Source organism: Lolium rigidum, chromosome 1, assembly GCF_022539505.1.
Source record: "Lolium rigidum isolate FL_2022 chromosome 1, APGP_CSIRO_Lrig_0.1, whole genome shotgun sequence".
In the NCBI taxonomy this organism is placed as follows: Eukaryota; Viridiplantae; Streptophyta; class Magnoliopsida; order Poales; family Poaceae; genus Lolium; species Lolium rigidum.
Window position 1 is genome coordinate 180,569,026 of NC_061508.1, and position 11,634 is coordinate 180,580,659.

Consider the following 11,634-nt stretch of genomic DNA (forward strand, 5'->3'; position numbering starts at 1 on the left):
TATCTTGGTCCAAGACAGCACGGGGGCGTCCCCCGGTCGACGTGCCACAGCGACATGTGCCTCATTGCTTGCAGCATGCCTGTTCATCGACTCACAAAGCCTCGATGGCGATGGTGCTTTTTTGGATCTTGCAAAGGTGGAGGCTCGACGTCTCTTCTTGCGTTCGTCTCGGCGGCGTTGGAATTGGACGGCGGCCGCTGGCTACGGTGGTTGCAGCAAACCCTAGAGATCGTTTTGTATTTCTCGATCTTTTAGGTTTTTATCTGCAAATTCAGGATAATTATTTTATCCCGGTTTGTTTTTTAGTTTCCACATGTGTTGATTCATGTAACTTGGTGTTCAATTAATGAAACATGTGGTTGCTCTCAAAAAAAAAAACTTTTCTGCATTCGGATGGTCAGCTGTGTCAATACCATCTTGTCCTGGGCGTGTCTTCACAAAATTGTTCCGTCTCTAAGTTAGCAATCACCCTTTGATTATAAAGAGCGTGCAATCTCCAACGCAACTAGCAAATAAAATATGTATGACGATATGCTATGGTGTCATGGGGGTGCCCCCCTAGTCCATAAGCAAAGGTTCTTTCATGTGGATGTATGATGGCCTTGTGATATCGTATCTTCTCTACCATCGGAACTGCCCTCTATGTACTTTCACCTGATCAATCTCTATATAAGACCTCATGCATATCTTTCTTTCGCACAGCTAGGGCTAGACCTTCAGAAGTACACACATCCTTGCACCATTCAAACTTTTGTGTGAAGGAAACACTTCACAGATCCTTTTGGACAAAACCCTTTTTTTGTACCAACAAGTTAGTATTGAGCCCTGAAGGTTGGGAGCCAGGTGAAACAGATGGGGAAACTGAACAAGGTTATCAAGGAACAGAGGGCCAAGCTCTACATCATCCGCCGCTGCGTCGTCATGCTTCTCTGCCGGAGTGATTGACCAATCCATCGATTTGTTCGCCACAGATCGATGGGTGATATTTTATTTCAGCCGATCGATCCCTTCTGTTTTGGATCTTTTTTCGTCCTGCCGAAGATGGTTTCGGCAGGCCTTCAGATTCAAGCGACATGCTGTTATGGGATTGCGTGTTCATGCATGCACTGCCCAGGCTTGCTTGCATTTTAGGAGGGATTGATTGTTTCATGGTTGAAATTTTCCACTCCGTTGGCATTTTAACTTGCCTCCGTGGAGGCAAGGGTGTGAGAACACGAGCGCTCAACTGTAAAGGTTGACTAGGAAGTTTGCGGCGCGGCGCACGCCGCGCCCGTGTTGTCGAGATTCTTTTTTAAAAATAGCGTTTTTTTAGGTTTAAGAGTGCAGGATTCCTTGTCAAAAAAAATTGAACAAACATCTAAAACTCGACCGCGCTTTTGGTATCAAGATCGTTGGTTACAATTTTGTATAAATAATACAATATCTGGGTTGCTGAAGTACCGCGGAACTGCTAGAGAAATAGGCGAATGGTGTAGTGCTTTTGTTTCTAGATTGTTGGATAAAATATTGTAGAAATAAATAATATCTAGGTTGTTGAAGTACCCCAAAAGTACCGGTGAAATAGGCGGCTGATGGTGGAGTGCTTTTGTTTTCGGTGTTGCTACAAAAGGAAATGGTAGTATTTCTCCAACCGAAAGAGGCAACAGTAATGCGGTAAATCTATCTTTCTAAAGTTACCATAGAAGAAGGTCATCCCACGTGAAAATGTGACGGATGGTGAAGTAAGTATATTTTGTTGATGCTACCGTAGAAGAACACACCATTATTTTTCCCCAAGTAAAAGAGGGAGCGGATGCTGGATTTTTTTTGAATCGCGGTTGAAGAATTATACATTACTAAAGAAATATCGGCAGGTAATTATTGTCCAGAACCATGGTTGAGGTTGAAGGGTAGCTAACGCCGCATTTCATAGTTGACATCAAAAATGTTCAAGATGTCTCCTGAGAAATTGTTTTATTGAAAAATATAGGTAGTTTCTGCCTCGCGAAAAATTACGGCCCGAGCTAAACTTGAGACTGAAATTACCACGTTGCTGCACCGTTGATAAATTATCGCCGTTGGAATATGCCCCCTCAAATAATTAAATATTAGGTAATCAACGATCTATTTTATAGTTGACACCGGAAAATTACTGTTGATGTTTCGAGAAATTGTTTTTGGGTAATTATAGGTAGTTACCGCCTTGCAGAAAATAACTGCTATATTGTTAACATGACAAATTCTTACGGAAGCTAAATATTTGAACCGACGATCTACTGCGAGAAAGTGCCATCAGATTCTTTAAATATTGTTAGCATAGCAAATTATTATGAAAATCGACGACCTACTATGAGAAACTACCATCAGATTCTTGGAAAAATAGTGTGAGGAATTTTGGAAGTGGTGTTGTTTTTTCCAAGTAGTGTTCATGTAGCAATTTTTATATGACACTGTTCATGGGCAATCAACAGTACCCAAATGAATGGGGATGAAGCAAAAGAGGTCAGCTTTTATATATAGTATAATATGCTTCCGTTCTCTTCAGCGAATGGAGAGAGAAGGTTGATATAAATAGATAACCAACCTGTGGTTGGGTGGTTAGGAGGCCAGTGGCACCCCCAGCACACCAGAGATCAAACCACATATGTTTAATACTTTGGTGTCTCATTAAAGAGAGAATATTCTTTATTGGGAGACGACGTTCCCGTCGATAGTGATGCGTCTGTGGTGACTTCGTCAATCTCAAGACCCGTCGAATGAAGTTTCTTGGTTGCAGTCTCTCGAAAGTGCTCATAGGGGTAGAGTGTGCGTGCGTGCGTTCATAGGGGTGAGTATATGTGAGCGTCTACGTTTGTACTGTGTTTTGCAGAAAAAAAAGTTGGTGTAAATACCAGTGCATTTCCTTCTTGGGGCTCCAGTTCAGTTGGCCATGCCGTGGATGCTGATCACATATGATACTTATGAAGATTTACATCAGACGTTAACCTCACGGATTATTCTGATGAGATATTTATATTTCTAAAGTGTGCAAGGAAGATTACTGTTCTAAACTTTGTTTGGATGGAAACATAGCCAATCTTTTGTTTTTTTGGCAATTACTACCTCAGAATAATGCGTACTGAATTGATCATGAATGTTCAGTGATAAAAAGTTCTATTTATGACTGCATTCCAGTTTTCCCCCTAATTTTATATCTTTGACACTAATTACCCCATTTAATAATTGTTCATCGTATTACCCTATTTAACGGAAGTTTATTAGTTCTTACCCTTATAAAATATGAGAGCCATCTGTTAGGCGATGCGGTGTATAAAGAGAATATATTAATATCGTGAAGATATCAATTACATCTAGCTTTTGCAACAACGTCATACCCTAATAGTAGTACGGATTCACACAACCGAAGAAAAGAAGAAGCTAAAAAATGAAAAGTTCCGCATAGTGTTCCACCATACAACAAGAAAAACACCACCATACAGCACCTTAGCGGGAAGTGACATTACCGTGGCGATGCTTTATCATATGAAAGAGGGGGACAAGAGGAGACTCACTAAGCTCATATTGATAACACTGAGGAAACCCTTAATTGTGATAGTTAATATGTGGTTGCAGAAGGCTAGGGCTGATGAGGACATCCCTACCGAACTACTACCTCCGTCATTGCAAGATGAAGACAATGTTGCTGCGAAGCTCAAGTCCGATGAAGTTAGGATTGGACCCATTACAAGGGCTCGTGCGAAGCTACTTAAGCAACAGGTGAATTCGCTCCTAAACGATACTTTGATTGATGAGAACTTTATACTACCTAAGTCATTTCACTTATGTATGATCAGGTATGAGGAGGGAGCAAGCATCGCACGAGGAGGAGAGGAGCAGCTGGACATGGCGTTGGACGTGAAGACATTCCACGGATGCGCGAGGGAGGAGAGGGAGGCATGCGCAAGACAAGAGGAAGTCAAAAACAGCTCGGTTTCGGTTTGGACAGACCGAAGTGCTGATTTTGAAACGGACGCCATTTATTCATACGAACTCGGAATCGAGCAAATGAAGAGTCGTTGGAAAGATAATTTCAAGAGATTTCCAGCAAAAATACCACCGGCACTGCCGGCCAAGGATGGGCGGGACTGCCGGCCCGGCGGCACTGCCGGCCCTACAGGGGCAGCACTGCCGGCATGTGCACCCCGGCAGTGCCGGCCGTGACACCCTGGCACTGCCGTCCACACCGGCACTGCCGGCCTCGACACCCGGCACTGCCGGCCTTGCCCGAGTCGACCCAGTTTTCGCCGAACCTGTTTTAGGTCGGTTTGTATCGAACTATTTCGACCCTCGGTCGTCCCGGAAGCCTATATAAGCCCCAGGGACGCCCCCAAATTAGGTTTAGACCACGTTTAAGATAAACCCTAGTTCTTAGTTGTTTGCTATGCAAAACTATTGAATACTACTCTCCAATTCGTTGCGATTTGGAGTTTTATGCTACTGAAAGTTTGTGTGATCTGCTGTTCCATTGGGGATTAGAAGATTGCAATCTACCGCTTCGTGGTCGGCGGCTACGTGCGCAAGTGTGTGGAGTTGCGAATATCTTGCAGGGTTGAGATCTGTTGCATTGGCTACAGGAATCAATCGAGAGACTTCGTCGGCGTCATACAAGTTATCTACACCATATCATCGATTCCCTCCGCTGCATCCATCCATTGTGTTCATCACCACCGTCGCTTACTGAGAAGATCGGGCCACCCCTTATCATCTTGGTATCAGATTTCCAGTTTTCCTCGGTAAGCCATCCACAATCCACCCCATAGTTGAGTTGTGAGTGTTTTCCTATACAGAAAAAGCCAAAAAATATTAGGGTTAGGGTTTGCCATAGCCTTAGATTGCACTAATTTCGAGTTTTAGTTGCTTTTCGTAGTTGTTTTTGCGTATCTTTATCTTTCATCTAGTAGAATTGTTAGGGTTTGTGTTTTCTCTATCATCTAGTTTCTCATAGTGTGTCAGTTTTTGTTACTCCGAGTCCACATAGCGTACAGTGTGCTTGTTTCCAACCATAGACACAGCCTCTCGATATAAGTGACTAGGAACTTCCCCAGAAGAGACTAGTTTTACCGCTCGACAGGCTGCTCGTTAGGGTTTTGGTGCTTTGCATATTTTTGTTGGCCGTGTTATCAAGGAGTTGTGTCAAAAAAAATTAAAAAAAAGAGAAAATAGAAAAGAAGCAAAAAGAGCTACATCGCTGCGTGTGTGATACAAAAGAAAAATCCAAAAAGAAAAGTGAAGTGCTAGTAGAATCAAGTGAAGGCCTAAGTTTTCTTTGCTGCACCTGTAGTTGAGCAATCTTGTGCCTGTCCCGTTGAGCTTTGCTAGCGTCTCTCGAGTGCATTGCAACCTTTTCTTCCATATAGTTGCATTGCCACATTTATCGCCTTGTGTGAGTATCTTTGGTTGTCTACGGTCAGCGCTAGAGCTTGTTATTGGTGCAAATAGGTAGCCTACCTACAGCCCCACATATATCCTGCTTTGTCGTGTGATTGTTCTTTTACCCTTGATATTCGCTTCGCTACATCCGTGCACTAGTCCGTCAATCCAAGTTGGTAAGCAATACTAATTCACTTTGGAGCGGTAAGATTTACCTTTCTTATCAGTTTTGAGTGAGTTGTGAGAGTACCACCAAAGATTTTGTTTAGTGCACTAACCTACTAATCATGTCTTCTTCTGAGTTTGATGTGATGCAGAAAAAGGATCCATCCTCACCGGTTACTTGGATGGAATATGAGGCACTTCGTGATCATTTAACACGTGAACTCCGTGTTACTACGGAAACATTTGATACAGAAATTCAGGGTGTCAACTTGAAGGTCGATGAGGCTACTACGGCTATTAACACCGTTCAAACATCGATAACGAATCTTCAAGCATCTATACAAAATTTGACTCAAGCCGTCGGTGACATACGTACTATGGTACAACAACCACAACAACCACTTGATGAAGATGGCAGCGTCAATGGTGACAATGCGGAAGCTGCTGCAGCTCAGGGCGTTGGGCGTGGTCTTGGTCTTGGTCGTGGTCTTCCACGTGGCGTCAATCGCGGTTTTGCTGAAATTGGAGCCCGCCGTGTTCCTCCACAACCGCTAGACGATGGTTTGGGTAAGCCCAAGTTCTCAATTCCCCGATTTGAAGGTACTACGGATGTTGAAGAATATCTCACATGGGAGCTGAAAATTGAGAGATTATGGAGATTACATGATTATACTGAAGATAGGAAGATAAAGCTCGCTTCCTCTGAATTTGATGGCTATGCATTGCGTTGGTGGGATGGACTTGTTCGTGCTCGAGAAGAAGATGGTGAGCTGCCTATTATTACATGGCGTACTATGAAGGCGGCAATGAGAGCTCGTTTTGTTCCTACCAATTACTTGCGTTCTGTGTTTGATAAGTTGACCCAATTGAAGCAAGGTCTGATGACGGTTGATGCTTACTACATGGAGATGGAGATGCTTATGCAGCGTGCTCGTGTCCGTGAGTCCCTTGAGATGACACTACAGCGATTTCTGAATGGTCTCAAGTTTAATATCAAAGGCATTGTGCGTCATCACAGCTACACTACAATGAATGAGCTACTACATCATGCAAGAGAAGCTGAGTCACAGTTGGCTGAAGAAGCGCAGCAGAGGGGCCGTGCTACAGGCGCAGGGCGCTACACGCCTAGGCCGCCACCCTCCACGGCGCCATCTACGCGTCCTACGGATGTTCCTTCTTCGTCTAGCAAGTCGGTGTCCAATGTGTCCAACACAAAGAGGCCCGCCCCTGCAGCAAGTGGAACTGGTTCTAGTATGTCAACAGCGCGTAACCGTGATATGCTTTGTCATACATGTGGTGGCAAGGGTCACTTCAAGAAGGATTGTCCTAATCGCAAAGTTATGATCATTAATGAGGACAATGAATATGAAACTGGAGACGATGTTGATCCGGATGCTCCGGAAGATGATGATTATGACAGCGATAGTTTTGATGCTTATCCTTCTGAAGCTCAAACTATTGTTGTGTCACAGCGTGTTCTCAATGTGCAGCCTAGTGCATCTACGCAGCGCTGCAATTTGTTCCAAACAAAGGCACTTGTTGGTCCTGATAAAGCTTGCAAGGTTATTATTGATGGCGGAAGTTGTCGCAATTTAGCAAGCAAAGAGTTGTGTGCCAAGCTGAAACTGAAGTATCTACCGCACCCGCATCCATATTATATTCAGTGGTTAAGCAATAATGGTGAGATGAAGGTGAGCCACATGGTGCGTGTTGATTTTGAGATTGGACCGTATAAGGATTCCATTGACTTTAATGTGGTTCCTATGACGGTGTGTCACCTATTGTTGGGTCGGCCATGGCTATATGACCGTTCTGTGCAACATAATGGCCGCGCCAATACATATCACTTGGAGTTCAAGGGCAAGAAAATCAACTTACAGCCTATGTCACCGCAACAAATTGTCAATGAGTCTCGTCAGAAGATTGAAGTAAACTTGGAGGATGCACCTCTAGATAGGCGAGAGAATTGTAATGTTGTGAGTGATATAACGAAAAGTGAGCGAGTGCATTCCTTAGTTTCATTAGCCACCAAAGAAGACATGAGAGAATTTAGTGAGGATCCTACAGCCATGCCTCTTGTGCTTTTGTACAGGGGTACGGTTTTGGTTTCTAACGACATGACCCCTCTTCCTCTTGGTGTTTCTAATGTTTTGCAGGAATTTGGCGACGTGTTTCCGGAGGAGGTACCCGCAGGACTACCACCATTGCGAGGTATTGAACATCAAATTGATTTGATCCCCGGCGCCTCGCTGCCCAATAGGGCGCCATATCGCACTAATCCCGAAGAGACGAAGGAGATACAGAAGCAAGTACAAGCGCTACTCGACAAAGGTTATATCCGCATAAGCCTTAGTCCTTGTGATGTTCCTATTATTCTAGTTCCTAAGAAAGATGGTACATGGCGTATGTGTGTAGGCTGTAGAGCGATAAACAACATTACTATTCGATATCGTCATCCTATTCCCCATTTAGAGGATATGCTAGATGAATTGAGTGGTGCTGCTGTTTTCTCTAAAATTGATTTGCGTAGTGGTTATCATCAAATTAGGATGAAAGAAGGGGATGAGTGGAAAACAGCCTTTAAAACGAAATTTGGTTTATATGAGTGGTTAGTAATGCCTTTTGGTTTAACTAATGCACCTAGCACTTTCATGAGACTGATGAACCATGTTTTGCGTGATTTTATTGGCAAGTTTGTGGTTGTGTATTTTGATGACATATTAATCTACAGCCGCAATGAATCTGATCATACTATACATATTCGACATGTTTTGCAAGTGTTGCGTGATAATAAACTCTATGGTAATCTTGAGAAGTGCACATTTTGCAAAGATAAGGTCATATTTCTGGGTTATGTTGTCTCTAAGCATGGAGTCGAAGTAGATGTATCTAAAATTGAAGCTATTCAAAATTGGCCTACTCCCATGAATGTGAGTCAAGTTAGAAGTTTTCATGGTCTAGCTGGGTTTTATAGAAGATTTGTGCCCAACTTTAGTACTATTGCTGCACCTTTGAATGATTTAACTAAAAAGGGTGTTGTCTTTGAGTGGGGCGCAGCCCAAGATCATGCTTTTGATGAACTAAAGAGATTGTTAACTTCTGCACCGTTGCTTGCACTTCCTGATTTCAATAAGCAATTTGAGATTGAATGTGATGCTAGTGGTATTGGAATTGGTGGTGTGTTGATGCAAGAGGGTCGCCCAATTGCATATTTTTCTGAAAAACTTTCTGGTGCTAAGTTGAACTATCCAATCTATGATAAAGAATTGTATGCTTTAATTAGAGTTCTTGAGGTTTGGCAACATTATTTGTGGCCAAAAGAATTTATCATACATTCTGATCATGAAGCTTTGAAATACCTGAAAGCCCAATCTACTTTGCATAAGCGTCTTGCTAAGTGGGTTGAGTTCATTGAGTCTTTTCCATACATTATTAAGCATAAGAAGGGAAAAGATAATATTGTTGCTGATGCTCTATCTAGGAAGAATATGCTATTAACTCAACTTGATGTTAAAATTCCTGGATTAGAGATACTATGTGATTTGTATGCCACTGATCATGATTTTGCTGAACCATATCGCTTATGTGCTCTTGGTAAAGCATGGGAAAAATATCACATACACGATGGGTTCTTGTTTAGAGCTAACAAACTATGTGTTCCGAGAATCGTACGTGCGTTTGCTCTTATTGCAGGAATCACATGCTGGAGGTTTGATGGGTCACTTTGGGCGTGAGAAGACGCTACTCATGCTAGCTGACCACTTTTATTGGCCAAAGATGAGGCGGGACGTGGACAGATATGTAAAGCGGTGCATTACTTGCAACAAGTCCAAGTCCAAGCTGAAGCCTCATGGTTTGTATACTCCGTTACCGGCACCTACTACACCTTGGGAGGATATAAGTATGGATTTTGTGTTGGGTTTGCCGCGTACTAAAAGAGGCCATGATTCTATATTTGTGGTAGTGGATAGATTTTCTAAGATGTCACACTTTATTGCATGCCACAAGAGCGACGATGCGTCGCATATTGCTAACCTGTTTTTCAGGGAGATTGTACGTCTACATGGAGTTCCGAAGACTATTGTTTCTGATCGTGACGTGAAGTTTATGAGCTACTTACGGAAGACGCTTTGGAGAAAGTTGGGGACGAAGCTGCTGTTCAGCACTACTTGTCATCCCCAAGCCGATGGTCAAGCCGAAGTGGTGAATCGAACCTCGTCACAACTGTTGAGATCCATGATCAAGAAGAACCTGAAGGAGTGGGAAGAGTGTTTGCCGCATGTGGAGTTTGCTTACAACAGGGCGGTACATTCTACCATAGAGCTGTGTCCTTTTGAGGTGGTGTATGGTTTCAAACCCATTACTCCACTTGACTTGTTGCCTTTGCCCATACATGAGAGAGTTAATATGGAGGCATCCAAGAGGGCAGATTTTGTGAAGAAAATACATATGAAGACTAAAGAGTTGATCGAGAAGAAAGGCACGAGCAATGCTGCAAGGAAGAACAAGAAGCGCAAGGAGATGTTGTTCAAGCCTGGTGATTTGCTCTGGGTACACTTTCGCAAGGATAGGTTCCCGAAGCTACGGAAGTCCAAGTTGCTTCCTCGTGGTGCTGGTCCTTACAAAGTGCTTGCCAAGATCAATGATAATGCATACTCGATAGATCTTCCAGATGATGAGTTTGGTGTCAGTAATTCATTCAATGTTGCTGATTTGACACCGTATGACGGAGAAGACCTTGGAGCGTCGAGGTCGACGCCTTTTGAAGGGGGAGATGATGAGGACATCCCTACCGAACTACTACCTCCGTCATTGCAAGATGAAGACAATGTTGCTGCGAAGCTCAAGTCCGATGAAGTTAGGATTGGACCCATTACAAGGGCTCGTGCGAAGCTACTTAAGCAACAGGTGAATTCGCTCCTAAACGATACTTTGATTGATGAGAACTTTATACTACCTAAGTCATTTCACTTATGTATGATCAGGTATGAGGAGGGAGCAAGCATCGCACGAGGAGGAGAGGAGCAGCTGGACATGGCGTTGGACGTGAAGACATTCCACGGATGCGCGAGGGAGGAGAGGGAGGCATGCGCAAGACAAGAGGAAGTCAAAAACAGCTCGGTTTCGGTTTGGACAGACCGAAGTGCTGATTTTGAAACGGACGCCATTTATTCATACGAACTCGGAATCGAGCAAATGAAGAGTCGTTGGAAAGATAATTTCAAGAGCTTTCCAGCAAAAATACCACCGGCACTGCCGGCCAAGTATGGGCGGCACTGCCGGCCCGGCGGCACTGCCGGCCCTGCAGGGGCAGCACTGCCGGCCTGTGCACCCCGGCACTGCCGGCCGTGACACCCCGGCACTGCCGGCCACCCGGCACTGCCGGCCTCGACACCCCGGCACTGCCGGCCTTGCCCGATTCGACCCAGTTTTGGCCGAACCTGTTTTAGGTCGGTTTGTATCGAACTATTTCGACCCCTGGTCGTCCTGGAAGCCTATATAAGCCCCAGGGACGCCCCCAAATTAGGTTTAGACCACGTTTAAGATAAACCCTAGTTCTTAGTTGTTTGCTATGCAAAACTATTGAATACTACTCTCCAATTCGTTGCGATCTGGAGTTTTATGCTACTGAAAGTTTGTGTGATCTGCTGTTCCATTGGGGATTAGAAGATTGCAATCTACCGCTTCGTGGTCGGCGGCTACGTGCGCAAGTGTGTGGAGTTGCGAATATCTTGCAGGGTTGAGATCTGTTGCATTGGCTACAGGAATCAATCGAGAGACTTCGTCGGCGTCATACAAGTTATCTACACCATATCATCGATTCCCTCCGCTGCATCCATCCATTGTGTTCATCACCACCGTCGCTTACTGAGAAGATCGGGCCACCCCTTATCAAGGGCCGCAGTGGTTATCTAGAGATGCGATGACAGATGGTTTTCTGAGCGCATCTAGTTATGGAGCTCTCTCCATACACAACATGATTAACGGCATAGTTTATCTTGATTAACATTAATCGTAATGCTAGAGGAGGATCCAACAAATCCCCAAGAACATTTTGACTTATTGAGTTTCACTTCATTT

At 44.0% G+C, this 11,634-nt stretch overlaps 1 protein-coding gene across 1 annotated transcript; it reads left to right on the top strand.

Moving 5' to 3' along the window:
* Window positions 1–544: 544 nt before the first annotated feature.
* LOC124653529 (small polypeptide DEVIL 4-like) lies at window positions 545–945 on the top strand. The gene is made up of 2 exons (XM_047192583.1): window positions 545–550; window positions 832–945. The coding sequence occupies exons 1-2, from the start codon at window positions 545–547 to the stop codon at window positions 943–945; spliced, it is 120 nt and encodes a 39-aa protein (XP_047048539.1).
* The last annotated feature ends 10,689 nt before the right edge of the window (window positions 946–11,634 follow it).